We start from the raw sequence: 12,371 nt of genomic DNA on the forward strand, positions 1-12,371 counted from the left end.
CATGGGAACTGTCGACGCTACGTCATATGACGTTATGGGAACACTGTCCCAACTACGCCGTAGAACCAAGTACCTGTCTGTTATCTTGTAAACAGAACTGACGACCCCGGAGTGGAGCCTATATCCAGGTTATAAAACCTAATAAATGTGTGCTGGGATGACCATCCAGCTGAATCACATGTGTCATTAATGGATACTCCTGACATTAAGGCCTTTGAGGCCGCCATACCCCTAGTAGAGTGGACATGGACAGCTAATGGTGATGGCTGTCCGGCCGCCTCATAAGCAAGTGAGATAGCCTCGACCACCCACTTGCTCATTCTCTGCTTAGATGCTGGGCCTCCTTTCTTAGGAGACCCGTAACACACAAACAATTGATCTTTTTTACGCCACAGGGCAGCTCTGTGGACAAATGCATCTAAAGCCCTCACTGGGCAGAGCAGATTGAGTTTCTCCTGATCCGAAGTTGTAAATGTAGGAGGATAGAAGGCCTGAAGTACGATGGGACCCGGGACGTTGGTGGGGACCTAAGCACATAGCCTGGTCTAGTGTGCAGGAACGCTTTGACCATTCCAGGTGCGAATTCCAAACACAAAGGAGCAACTGAAAGTGCTTGAAGATCTCCTATTCTTTTAAGAGATGAAATAGCCAGTAGAAATATGGTATTTAGGGTGAGGAGTTTCTCTGAAACTTCCTCTAGTGGTTCGAAGGGAGCCTCAGCTAACCCTTCTAATACCACGGCCAAGTCCCAGGCCGGAGTCCTTGTACGTACTGAAGGCCTCAGCCTCAGAGTACCACGGAGGAAGCGTATAAAAAAGGGGGGTCTCGACCTACCGAGGAATCCCCCAGAGGAGCATGGCCGAAATGGTCGCAACATAAACCTTCAAGGTTGAAGGGGATAAAAACATCCGAGAAATTGTCTTGGAGAAATTGAAGCACAAGGCTAATAGAACAGTGGACAGGGTCCACATTGTTTTGTCTACACCAAGTAGAGAACAGTTTTCATTTATACGCATACAACTTCCTCGTGGAGGGAGCTCTGGAGTGGAGTATGGTCTCCACAACCTCAGTTGGGAGACCAGCATGTTTACCAGCTGTTTGACCAGCTGTTTAACAGTGAGTGACTGGCCTAGTTTCACCCCATTCACGGCATTAAGAATGGAACTCACACGAGCAGGAGACAGATGTGCCTGCATCGTGGTGGAGTCCCAAACTACCCCTAAGTAGTTGGTAATTTGAGCCGGAACCAGCACACTTTTCTTGGCATTGAGCCTCAGCACAAGCCTCTTCATGTGTGACAGAACAACATCTCGATGTTGAACTGCCAGATGTTCTGTTTGAGCTATAATCAACCAGTCGTCGATATAGTTCAGTACGCGGATGCCCTGGAGTCTCAGTGGAGCCAGAGCTGCATCCACGCACTTCGTAAATGTGCGGGGTGATAAGGCCAAAGGGAAGAACCCTATACAGGTAAGCTTTGCCCCCGAAAGCAAACCTGAGGAACTTCCTGTGTTGAGGATGGATGGATACATGAAAGTAAGCATCTTTTAGGTCTATCGCAACAAACCAGTCCTCGGACCTGATCTGTGGGATAACCCTCCATCCTTCTTTGGAACAATGAAGCACTGGTTGTAAAACCCTGACAGCTTGCTGGGAGGAGAACCCCTTCTATAGCTCCTTTTTGCAAGAGCGTCATAACCTCCTGTTCCATTACCAGAGACTGCTCGGGGGCCACCACTGTGGGAAGGACCCCAATAAACTGGGGCGGGCGAGACCCGAATTTGTAACCCTTTTCTATTGTGAGCAGCACCCATTTTTAAATATTTGGGAGAAGTTTCCATTCTGCCAGAAAATTTACTAAGGGAACCAGTCTCTCGAGACTGGCCTCTGGTGTTTTTTGAGCACTTAACTCGGCGCCCTGAAACGGCGAACCGGCAAGGAACAGCCGAATCAAGTGATGACCGGCCCTCCTCGGAGGGTCAGTGGAGACCGCTGCGCCCTGAAGCACACTGGGTGGCAGGGTTAGCAGAACGGCCCCCTGAGGGCGCCAAAGAGGGATGGGTACCAAGTATTTTAATACCCGACCCTCTCTGGAGGGGGCTGCCCTCCAATGTGCCTCGCCACTGGCATCAGGACCTCTTCGAAGCCTTCTTGGTGATAATTACAGTCCGCAGATCTGTGTTACCCCACAAAGACTTCAGCTGTGTCGCCTGTCCCCAAGCTTTCTGTGGGGGAGCACGGGTGGCGACACTTTCTTTGGATGAACGGTCAGACCAGTGCCCTGAAACGGCGAGCCGGCAGGGAACATCTGAACTGACCGCTCTACAACCCTCCTCTTTCTTGGAGGAACACTGGAAACCACTGCGCCCTGAAGCACATGAGGTGGCAGGGTTGGCAGAACGGTCTCCTTTATTTTCCTCAGAATTTAATGTATTTTAATGTATTCAATATTTCATTTAATCCTCAAATTAAATGCAGCTAGATTTTTTTTTTTTTTTTTTTTTTTTGAACAGGCTGAATATATTTAGAATACAAAAAAGAATTATAGCTCGTAATTATTCGCAAGGTATTTTAGGGAAAGAGAGAAAGGGAAACTCCCGTCTACTCAGTTCCCTCCAAATATAAATACATATATAAAATTACGGACACGTGATCTATGCGCAGCCTCGGCAAACGCGAGACCCGAGCCGTATATTCTCTCTTGCAGACTTAATCTACGCGCTGCCTCGGCAACGCGAGATCCGAGCCTTGCGTTAGACTTTTATTCCCTCGAGAATAAAGCCAACAGGAGTGGAGCTAAAAAACTCCCGCTAGTGCATGCTTCTCTTCGGGACATTTTTATGAATGAACACTGCTCACTGTCAGTTGTGAGCTGACGTGCATGCTCCACTCCCAGCAAACAACACATAAACCGCGTGTATCCCCACTCGCTTTATAGTGTAGCACAGGGGGAAACGCGATTCAAACTGCTGGTCACTATTGATTTGTTATACACGTGTGATTTTGAAACACGATATGTGTATGAGGTGGCGAGTCCTCAGATCGATATCACAATATCCACCTCCTCAGAGCTGGACGTGTGAAATACTGGTGCCTCAATCCGGGGGAAGAAACCGCAGAGCGTGCTTCCACCTGGGAGACGGCACTGAACCTGGCAGATAAGGGCAGAAAAAGGGCGGCGCCCGTCTCTAATCCCTCTGTCAGATCCAATTGTGAACCCCACGAATGGAGCCTCCGCTCTGTCTCAGCAGAAGCGGGACCCGATCCGCGGGGAACACCGTGTTCTGAGAGTGAGTGTTTTTTTTTTTTTTTTTTTTTTTTTACAGTGCGCACAGACAGCTCCCTCAAGCGTTCTTTGTTCTGGGTATGCTTTATAGTTTCCTGGTCCGTGACGTCACCCGCCTCTGACGTCTCGTCTCATCATTGGTTAGATACAAGAGTGCTTCACGACGCAATCACGCAGAAGGTTCCCATAACGTCATATGACGTAGCGTCGACAGTTCCCATGAAAGGGAACTGATAAGAACTTTTATGATCAGAAAGAATTGAGACGAGTGAATCTGACTTCATTCTTTCTGAGAAGGACAAATAAACCCTCTTAATCCTATATATTCCATATATAACCGCATGAGAAATGTATAAACATGTATCCAATTTTCCCATTTTTCTTTTATAAGCTTTATTCTATGTATTAATTTTCTCTTTTGAACTATTTTGGTATTAATGTTTCAGAGTTGCAAATTTATAGTTAGCTAAAATCACATGGGTAGCATGTTTAGTATCTACGGACTCCAATTTCCATTTCCTATTTGTTAATTAATGTTACATGTTACTAACTCTGTGACACATTAGTATTATAAGAATCTAGAAGGTTCTTCTCTCAAACATCCAATCCAATGTCTTATGCTAATATCTTGCTACAGAACAAAGACTTATAAAAGGGAAAACTCCTCAGTCACCTCAAGAGGGTGTGACATCTTCACCCTTTAAAATCACGGATCACAAGATCACAGTCTTTTTTTCTCTCTTTTCCTGTACTGAAAAATGCTGATGCGAAGATGATGCTAAGAAGCTAGAAGCTTCTAAGGAACCACAAGCTTGTGCCAGGCTTCAGCCTAGACCTTCCATTCACCAAATATCCTCTGAATCCAACTGGTTCTCTTTCATCAAGACAATATCAGCAAAGATTCAACGGGAGCCTCCACAAATTGCATCAGGACAGTTTTAATTCAAGTGGGTGAGACATGCAAGTATCAAACGTAGTCTCATTATTTGATACAGTAAGTATCCTTACCCCTTTTAAAGAAGGGCCAGTTAAAACTAAACTGATGGTTTGCTGAATTTCAAACAATGCTGTAACTTCTTGCCTTCCTGTATTCTGCTTCGGCTCTCTCTTTCCCTTGGTAAACTATGCATGTGTGTGAATGTTAGAGTAGTTTAAGTCTTTACTCTATTTAATAAAGTCTTGTTCGTGTCACACGTAAAGTTATCCATGTTTCATGCTCATATACTGGAGTCCCTAATTATGCCGATCCTGACTACATGCTCTGAGTAGTACTGTACAATAAGAGTGTTATTTCCCATAACCTGGAAATGAGCATTTCTTAGAATTAATAAACAATTAACACTGAGTGTTCATTTTGGCCAAACAGGTTGATTGTAATATTAATTTTAAAAGTTGATTTTATTAACTAGTTATAATTAATTATAACTAGTTATGATTAATTATCATATTTATTTTTAAGCTAATTTGCTACAACGGTAATTACGAAATGGCGCGAACGCAGCATGAGTCTGGAACAGCGCTCTAGCATACTATTTCTGACATACATCTAGTAGCCTATAGACCCTTTTCACATTTCCGGGTTTCTCGGAAGCGGAAGTCGGTAAAATTCTATAGCAGTGAATGAGAGAATACATTAAATATATTTTTGTGTTTCCATTTGCTCAAATAGCAAAAGAAAAAGTCCACAATAGTGTTTTCACAACTTTCAAAAAGAGGAAAAAAAATAGAGAGCGATTGATAACGGCAGTCAGAAGAGAGAAAGATGTCATTTTAACTGTCTCTCCCATAGCAGCTGTATTAGAAACACCCTCACAGCAGCGGTAACTAAGTTTTTGTAATTTGATGCAAAGCTAATATTGTTATAAATGTACATATGTTTTTTTAAAAATGAAAATATAAAAAACTTTGCAGGAATTACGATATTGATGATCATTAAAACATCATCACAGTCGGTGAAAAGGGTCTATTGTTATTATGCTGTTCTGAGCTGTGACGCTCACAGTTTTCCTGGGCCGCCTCTTTCTGACAGGTTCCTCACCAACACATTTTCTCCCAACAGATCAACAGAGGAATCATTCTGACAAACACAGGGATTCAACCTCAATTATGTTTGAAAAGACTGAAGATGTTTTAAAGGAAGAGCAGCATTCTGTCATCATTTACTCATCATGTGACTTTCTTCTGTGGATCACAAAAGACATTTAGAAATTCATACAAATATTTCTTCTTTGGTCGACTTGTATAGGCTATATATACAAACACTGAGATTAATCTAATAGAAACATCAGGCCCAACACAAACAGACACACATGAACTCAACACACTGAATACAGAGACAAATGTAAATGTGTAAATACAGGAGGAGCTCTGACATCACTGTAGTTCAGATTCAGAGAAAGTGAACCTTGATCAACAACAATATGGACGCCTGAAACGATCAACCTCTTTAAACAACAGAATATTTATTGAGCCGTTCAGAGAGTCTTGTGGACACATCTGATACTCACAGGTAATGATAGAAATATAAGAGAGATTGAGCTGAACAGGTTTCTGATGGAAGTGATCTGGTTTAGTAGGTTTATGTTGAACTGGAATGAGTTGAACTGAATCAGGTTTCAGCATGTCAAATACTCAACTACTTTAGTTGTTTACTGCACTGAAATGATATCAGAATTGTATTAAAAGTTTGTCATTTGATTGGTTGTAAAGCAAAGTTTGGTGTTTCTGTCATTTTGTCACATTATATAAAGACTAAAGAAACAGGAAGTAAAATGAGCTGCAGACAGACTGAACACAAACCTGATACACTGCAGCTGAAAATCACATTTATATTAATTAAAACTATACTTACATACAAACTACTCTTGGTCACACAATATTTATGTTTATTCTGAGGAGATATATATTTATTTGTAGTTAAGTGCATGACCTGCTTGCTGTGATCTAAACAGCAGGTCATAGTTCAGATCGTTCAGTGAGTTTGAGTCATTCACTGTATGAGGAGTGATTGTGTTTCTCTCACTATCAATGAGATTTTAACACTTTAATATAAATATTTATTAAATGGTCATGAGAGAATATGAAGTAACCCCAAATCTGACTTTTGAGGCAAGATTTCATTTAAACCTGAGTGACCAAATACTGTGTGTGAAACAAATACAGTTTTACAAGGAGCAAATGGGCTTAGATCAGTCTATTGGTCATAATTTATATTGTGAAATATTTTTTTTTTAATTTCTTGAAAAGGCTTGAAGAGGGAAAGAACAATGGAAGAATCTTCACCAACATCAACAAAAGCAAGAAAAACCAGGAGATGGAGTATTGAAAAAGTTCCTCCATGTAAGTCAATAATTCAGAAAAAAATGAATTATTGCATGAATGACTTTAACTATTCTCATATGGTGATATTTAAAATGTACAGTACTACTTCACATTAGGGTACTGATCAGCTCGCCTGGGTTCATTTTGCAGTAATGACCAGCTTGTACATGATCTCTTATATATTTGAGAAATCATATTTGCTTTCTTCAAACTTGCTCTACATTTTCTCTGTCCAGATATGTCATCCTCCAGCGGTCCACTGACTGAGGAGCTTCAGTGCTCGATATGTCTGGACGTGTTCACTGATCCAGTCAGCACTCCATGTGGACACAACTTCTGCAAGACCTGTCTGAATAAGTGCTGGGACAACAGCCAGACCTGCAACTGTCCATATTGTAAAGAAACATTCAAGATCAGACCTGATCTCAAGATTAATACCACACTCCGAGAGCTCGTAGATCACTATAAAAAGAAAAGTCCTGAGAAAAAAACTGAAGTTCTGAAAAAACCTGAAGTTCTGTGTGACTTCTGTGAGGAAAGAAAGCTGAAAGCCCTGAAGTCGTGTCTGGGGTGTCAGAGCTCTTACTGTGAAACTCACCTGGAGCCTCATTTGAAAGTGGCAGGTTTAAAGAAACACAAACTGATCAATCCTGTGAGGAATCTGGAGGACTATATATGTCAGAAACATGAGAGACCTCTGGAGCTGTTCTGTAGAGATGATCAGACATGTGTGTGTCCGATGTGTGCTGTGAAAGACCACAAGAACCACAACACTGTTCCTATAGAAGAGGAGAGTGAAGAGAAGAAGGTAGAAGTTACTGACAAACTGATTTTAAAGGACTCTTATCATGAGGAATCACATGCTCTTTCATATAAATGAATCAGTTATGAAAATATATTGTGTTGTTCTGTGTCTATAGACTCACCTGATGAAGACACAGAAAGACGTGCAGCAGATGATCCAGGACAGAATCCAGAAGATTCAAGACGTCAAACACTCAGCAGAAGTCAGAAAAGTGAGTTTAAAATAATATAATTATATGAAGTTCTAAACATAGATTCAGGAGGAGCCAGTCCTGTCGATCATGATTATGAATGTATATAAGCAGAAGTCATTGTGCTGTCCCAGTAACAATTCTTCCAAAACCCCTCCGTCTCCCCATTTTTTTCCCTTTATTTCTCTACTTCCTCTTATATAGTACCATGAAGTGGAATGAACCGAGCACCACAGCATAATTTATAACCAATCAGTAGTAGAGGGCGTATCCACTCATGATGGGGGAGGAGAGAGAGAGAGCAAGAGGGAGATTTGAAGAAAGACTGTAGAAAGAGAGATGGATGAGAGACATTACAAAAGAGAAAAGATCAGAGGAATATTGTGCATTTTTAAATTTAATGAAGTTTATGAAGTAATGAAGAAGGATGAAGTTTAATACTTCATGTGAGGGATTTTGAAAACCGCCTAAAAACACTGAAGAAGAGCAATAGTGACACTGATTCTTGTCTTATCAAACACCACTAATAATTAGTTGATTGTCCTGGTTGAGCAGAGAAACACAGAGGAGGAGAAAGCAGCCCGTGTCGAGCTCTTCACTGATCTCATCCGCTCCATTGAGAGATGTCAGACTGAACTGCTGGAGATGATGGAGGAGCAGCAGAAAGCAGCAGAGAAACAGGAGGAAGAGCTCATTGAAGAGCTGGAGCAGGAGATCACTGAGCTAAAGATGAGAAACACTGAGCTGGAGCAGCTCTCACACACTGAAGATCACCTCCACCTCCTACAGGTCAGTCAACATCTCTCTGATCAATGATAATGCAGTATATGACACCATAACACTCCCCATGCTGAAGGATTTCTCCTCTCTCCTGCTGTAGATTTACTCATCCCTGTGCAGCTCTAGAAACACCAGGAACTGGTCTGAGATCAGTGTGAAGACTGATGAAAGTCTGGAGACTCTGAGGAGAGCTCTGACTCAACTGCAGGACACTCTACAGGAGAAACTCACGCTAGCTGGTACGACAATATCAAATACACTATACAGATACATATATTTATCATCTTTAAATATCAGCAGTGTTGGGGAAAGTTACTTTTAAAATTAATGCGTTACAATGTTGCATTAGTCCCTAAAAAGTTGTAAAAAGTAACTAATTGCGTTAATTAATTTTTATGGAAAGTAATGCGTTACTATACTTTTGCATTACATTTTCTTGCTTGTCTGTTTTTTAATAACAACAACAAAAAAGTTCTATATTTGGCAAATGTAAAGGCCTTTTCACAACAAAAGTGAAATAAGCCTCAGGCTGAAGGAAATGCAGATTCACACCTGTACAGTAGAGGGTGCAACTCAAACTAACCTTTCAGCTGTGCAGCAGACGCAGGAGAAGAAAATTCAAGACTCTTACTTCAACAATAAAAACAACAAAAAATGAAACACAAAAGTGATGTTTATCTAAAGTCATTTTGCTTATTAGTATGGTTGAAATGGATCATTGAAGGTAAAGTTAGTTAGTCACTTTTTTCCACAAGTGGAAATTTGTCTTTGGCTTCACCACAATAAACAGATTCAATATCATCACACAAATCACATAAAAGACAACAAGTAACACAATCACCCCTCGCACTCAGATCCCAGTATTTAACATTCTAATGGCAGTTGGCACAAATGACATTTGATACACCTTATTCCTTGCTTGAGTTTGCCTAAAACGTCTTTTTGATGGTAAAAGTTGAAATTTAATATTCAAGGGATGAGAACAATCTTCAATAATAACCTGTGCTTTTTGTTTGACTCTTTCATTGATAAATTTAATTCAGTTGTCTTTGTGGTTGTCCTACAATTGCACTAGCAATTTTAACTACTCAACACAGTTTTTGCTTTTCTTTAACTGGCAATAATCCATACCACATAGTAATATTAAAACATATAACACTCTCGACAAGATTCTTATAAACCATCTCTAAAATATGTTGACTCACACCAAAATGTTGTAACCTCCTAAGAAGATATAATCTCTGCATTGCTTTTTTAAAAACATACTCAACATTTCCAGCAAATGTCAATATACTGTCATTAAATGTTCCTAAATATTTAAAACTTCCAACCATCTCTATTTGATTTCCACCAAGTATCAAAGGTTCTAACTCTTTAATAAAATCTACTTTATTCCTACTAATAATCAATTCCTAATATTTATCTCAAGTGAACTCAATTTACACCAGTTTTGAAGCAAATTTATGTAACTATAATAGAGCGTATCTCCTTCTGTTCCAGCTTTACTCAACCGGCCAACAAGTGCCATATCGTCTGCTTATTTATATAAATTAAAATATGAATCCTGGATCTTAAATTAATTTGTATACAATGAAAAAAGTAAGGCTGATAAAATAGTTCCTTGTGGAACTCCTGTATTTACAATGATTGTCTTTGACACCATATCATTAACGACTGCTCTTTGAGGACAATTTAAAAGAAAGTCTTTAATCCACCAAATAAGATCACCATTCACTCCTAAATTAATTCATCTTTGCAAAAGAATATCAATCTGGATCGAATTAAAAGCTGAACTAAAATCTATAAATAATTAGTAGTATGCTGAATATGTTCAGCTACAAAATCACATAAGATTATAGCATCATCGGTGCCCCTCTTTCCCCTATAGGCAAATTGAAGGGGGTCCAACTCTTTAACCACACTGTTGCAAATGTGCCTTGTTAATACTCGTTCCATACATTTACCTAACATGGATGTTAGAGCTATCGGCTAAAATCTTTTAACTGATTGGCATTAGATATTTTAGGTACTGGGACAATCTTTGTTTCTTTCCATGAGTTTGGAAACATCTTACAATTTAAAACGAGCTGAAACAATCGGCCAATTATGATCTGACCTCCCAAAGGAGGATGACACACAGCCTTATATCCATCTATGTTGCCAAAACATTTGTCCAACATGTGTGTTGATCGAGTGGGGCAGTCCACATACTGATGGAGGGTAGGCAAATAGCTTGATAGATCACATAAGTTCATATCTCCAAGAATTAAAATTGGTTGATCAGATGAGCGAGTCAAGGCGTCATTATAACTGTCTGTTATTTTGTTTGCGGCTTCCTTGTTATTCGGGCCCGTAACATATGTTAAAATGACAATAATCTGTCCAAATTCCAGGGGTAAATAAAAAGGTCTAAGAGACACTGACAGGAGTTCATAGTCTGTAGTACATACTTGTTCATTAATCCGAAAATGTGTTGCCCCTTTGTTGTGTATAAAAAAGCACAAACCTCCTCCCACAGACTTACGAGATTCAACATTGTCGGCTCTAATCATTGTATAGCCATTTAATGCAATGTCCTGTATGTCTCTGTAAAACATAACAGATGACTTTGCCTAAAGTCTCTGTCATAGTTAATTTTAGCTACCAATTCATCCGTTTTATTCCTCAGGGAACGTACATTTGATAAGGTGATTTCCGGTAGAGGAGGTTTAAAACTTCTTCTTTTAAGCTTTTGGCGGACCCTTCCTCTCGATCCTCGTTTCTTAGGGAAGCACCTTTGTTCATTTATCCTCGAATTCCTCACCAGTACGTAGCAATCTTCTGGTAAATCCACTCATGAATTGCAGAAACGAGACCAGGATAAGAGTAATAAAAGTTCCTCCCGCGTGTAGCTGAGGACGCCAGTCACCACGCTCGCTCCCGAGCCGGCCGCGATCACAAACATGGTCAGGCATACCGGCAACCAAGCCACAAACCAGCGAGTATTCATAGTTAAAAGCAATAATATTTAAAAAAGCAATAAAAAACAACATAACAACAACTGCAAGCAAGACAAAACAATAAATAGTAATGACAGGTGAAGCACTGGGTTTGCAGCAGAGCCAGGGCTCTGTGAGATTAAATACCTCACTTATTTAACATATTAAATTCATGCAGGTTTGTGTAATATTCTGAGTTTGCATTTCACTGTTTTTATTCATTTTGAGGAATACTGAATCTGTTTTTGGGCTAGTGAGATGAGTAAATGATGCTCACATTTCTAGAACTACAATAATCATCATGTTCACACACACAACACCTCTGACCTTACTCCTGATTTCTCTCAACATGAGGACAGGAGAGCTGTCAGTCAAAACACGGGAACACAAAGTGACTTGTTGCTGATCTGAAAAAGTAACTATTAAATATTTTGTTGTAAATTTGGTAATGTGTTACTATACTAGTTCTTCGAAAAAAATTAATCTGATTACGTAACTCATGTTACTTGTAATGTGTTTCCCCAACACTGATGAAGAATGAGTCGGTCAAGATGAAATAAGAGAAGTTTGTGATCATGTGTTTGTGTCTCATTATCATCAGCTCACAGTTCTTCTTGAAGAGAGCAGCTCATTTTCAGCTCTAATTTCAGAAAACATGCAGTAAATTCATGTACTATAATTTAATATAAATTAGAAGCTTCATTCCTGAAACTACAACCATGAGACTTTAGTTCATCTGCAAACACATTTAGATGAGAAACTACAGAAAGAAACATTAATTTTCTGTAATATTCTGTTGGGTTTTTTTTTTAGCTGTCTCACCTAAGTTTTGTGAATGTGTTTTAGAAAAAAAATCAAAAATCAAACTGATAGAAATCGAGGGTTTGAGATGCACATTCGTTCTTCTTTAGAGGAGAATTTCAGACCTGTTGCTCAAACAGCTTTGGAGAGCTGGACTTTAATTTGAAGTTTATTTAAGTTTAATGTTTATATATTTGTATTTGCTGAATA

At 39.8% G+C, this 12,371-nt stretch overlaps 1 protein-coding gene and 1 long non-coding RNA gene across 8 annotated transcripts in view; one reads left to right on the forward strand and one right to left on the reverse strand.

The window, feature by feature from the left end:
* The window catches only part of LOC127501638 (uncharacterized), a 145,681-nt gene that overhangs the window by 74,138 nt on the left and 59,172 nt on the right, over window positions 1-12,371 (reverse strand). For both annotated transcript variants that reach the window (XR_007926654.1, XR_007926655.1), the window contains one exon: window positions 6,820-7,116. This is a non-coding gene — a long non-coding RNA (uncharacterized LOC127501638). The remainder of the gene's footprint in view (window positions 1-6,819; window positions 7,117-12,371) is intronic.
* The window catches only part of LOC127501606 (nuclear factor 7, brain-like), a 99,334-nt gene that overhangs the window by 23,851 nt on the left and 63,112 nt on the right, over window positions 1-12,371 (forward strand). For 2 of the 6 annotated variants that reach the window (XM_051873676.1, XM_051873679.1), the window contains exons 1-6: window positions 5,690-5,795; window positions 6,533-6,625; window positions 6,844-7,415; window positions 7,528-7,623; window positions 8,158-8,391; window positions 8,483-8,621. The exons of 2 other annotated variants lie outside the window; for them this stretch is intronic. In XM_051873676.1, coding sequence (XP_051729636.1) covers window positions 6,553-6,625; window positions 6,844-7,415; window positions 7,528-7,623; window positions 8,158-8,391; window positions 8,483-8,621 — 1,114 coding nt within the window. In that variant the 5' untranslated portion in view covers window positions 5,690-5,795; window positions 6,533-6,552. Of the gene's footprint in view, window positions 1-5,689; window positions 5,796-6,532; window positions 6,626-6,843; window positions 7,416-7,527; window positions 7,624-8,157; window positions 8,392-8,482; window positions 8,622-12,371 lie in introns of those variants that run through there. 2 more of the 6 variants (XM_051873675.1, XM_051873673.1) reach the window with 1 other exon arrangement.

This window comes from Ctenopharyngodon idella, chromosome 19 (genome assembly GCF_019924925.1).
Source record: "Ctenopharyngodon idella isolate HZGC_01 chromosome 19, HZGC01, whole genome shotgun sequence".
NCBI classification, from domain to species: domain Eukaryota; kingdom Metazoa; phylum Chordata; class Actinopteri; order Cypriniformes; family Xenocyprididae; genus Ctenopharyngodon; species Ctenopharyngodon idella.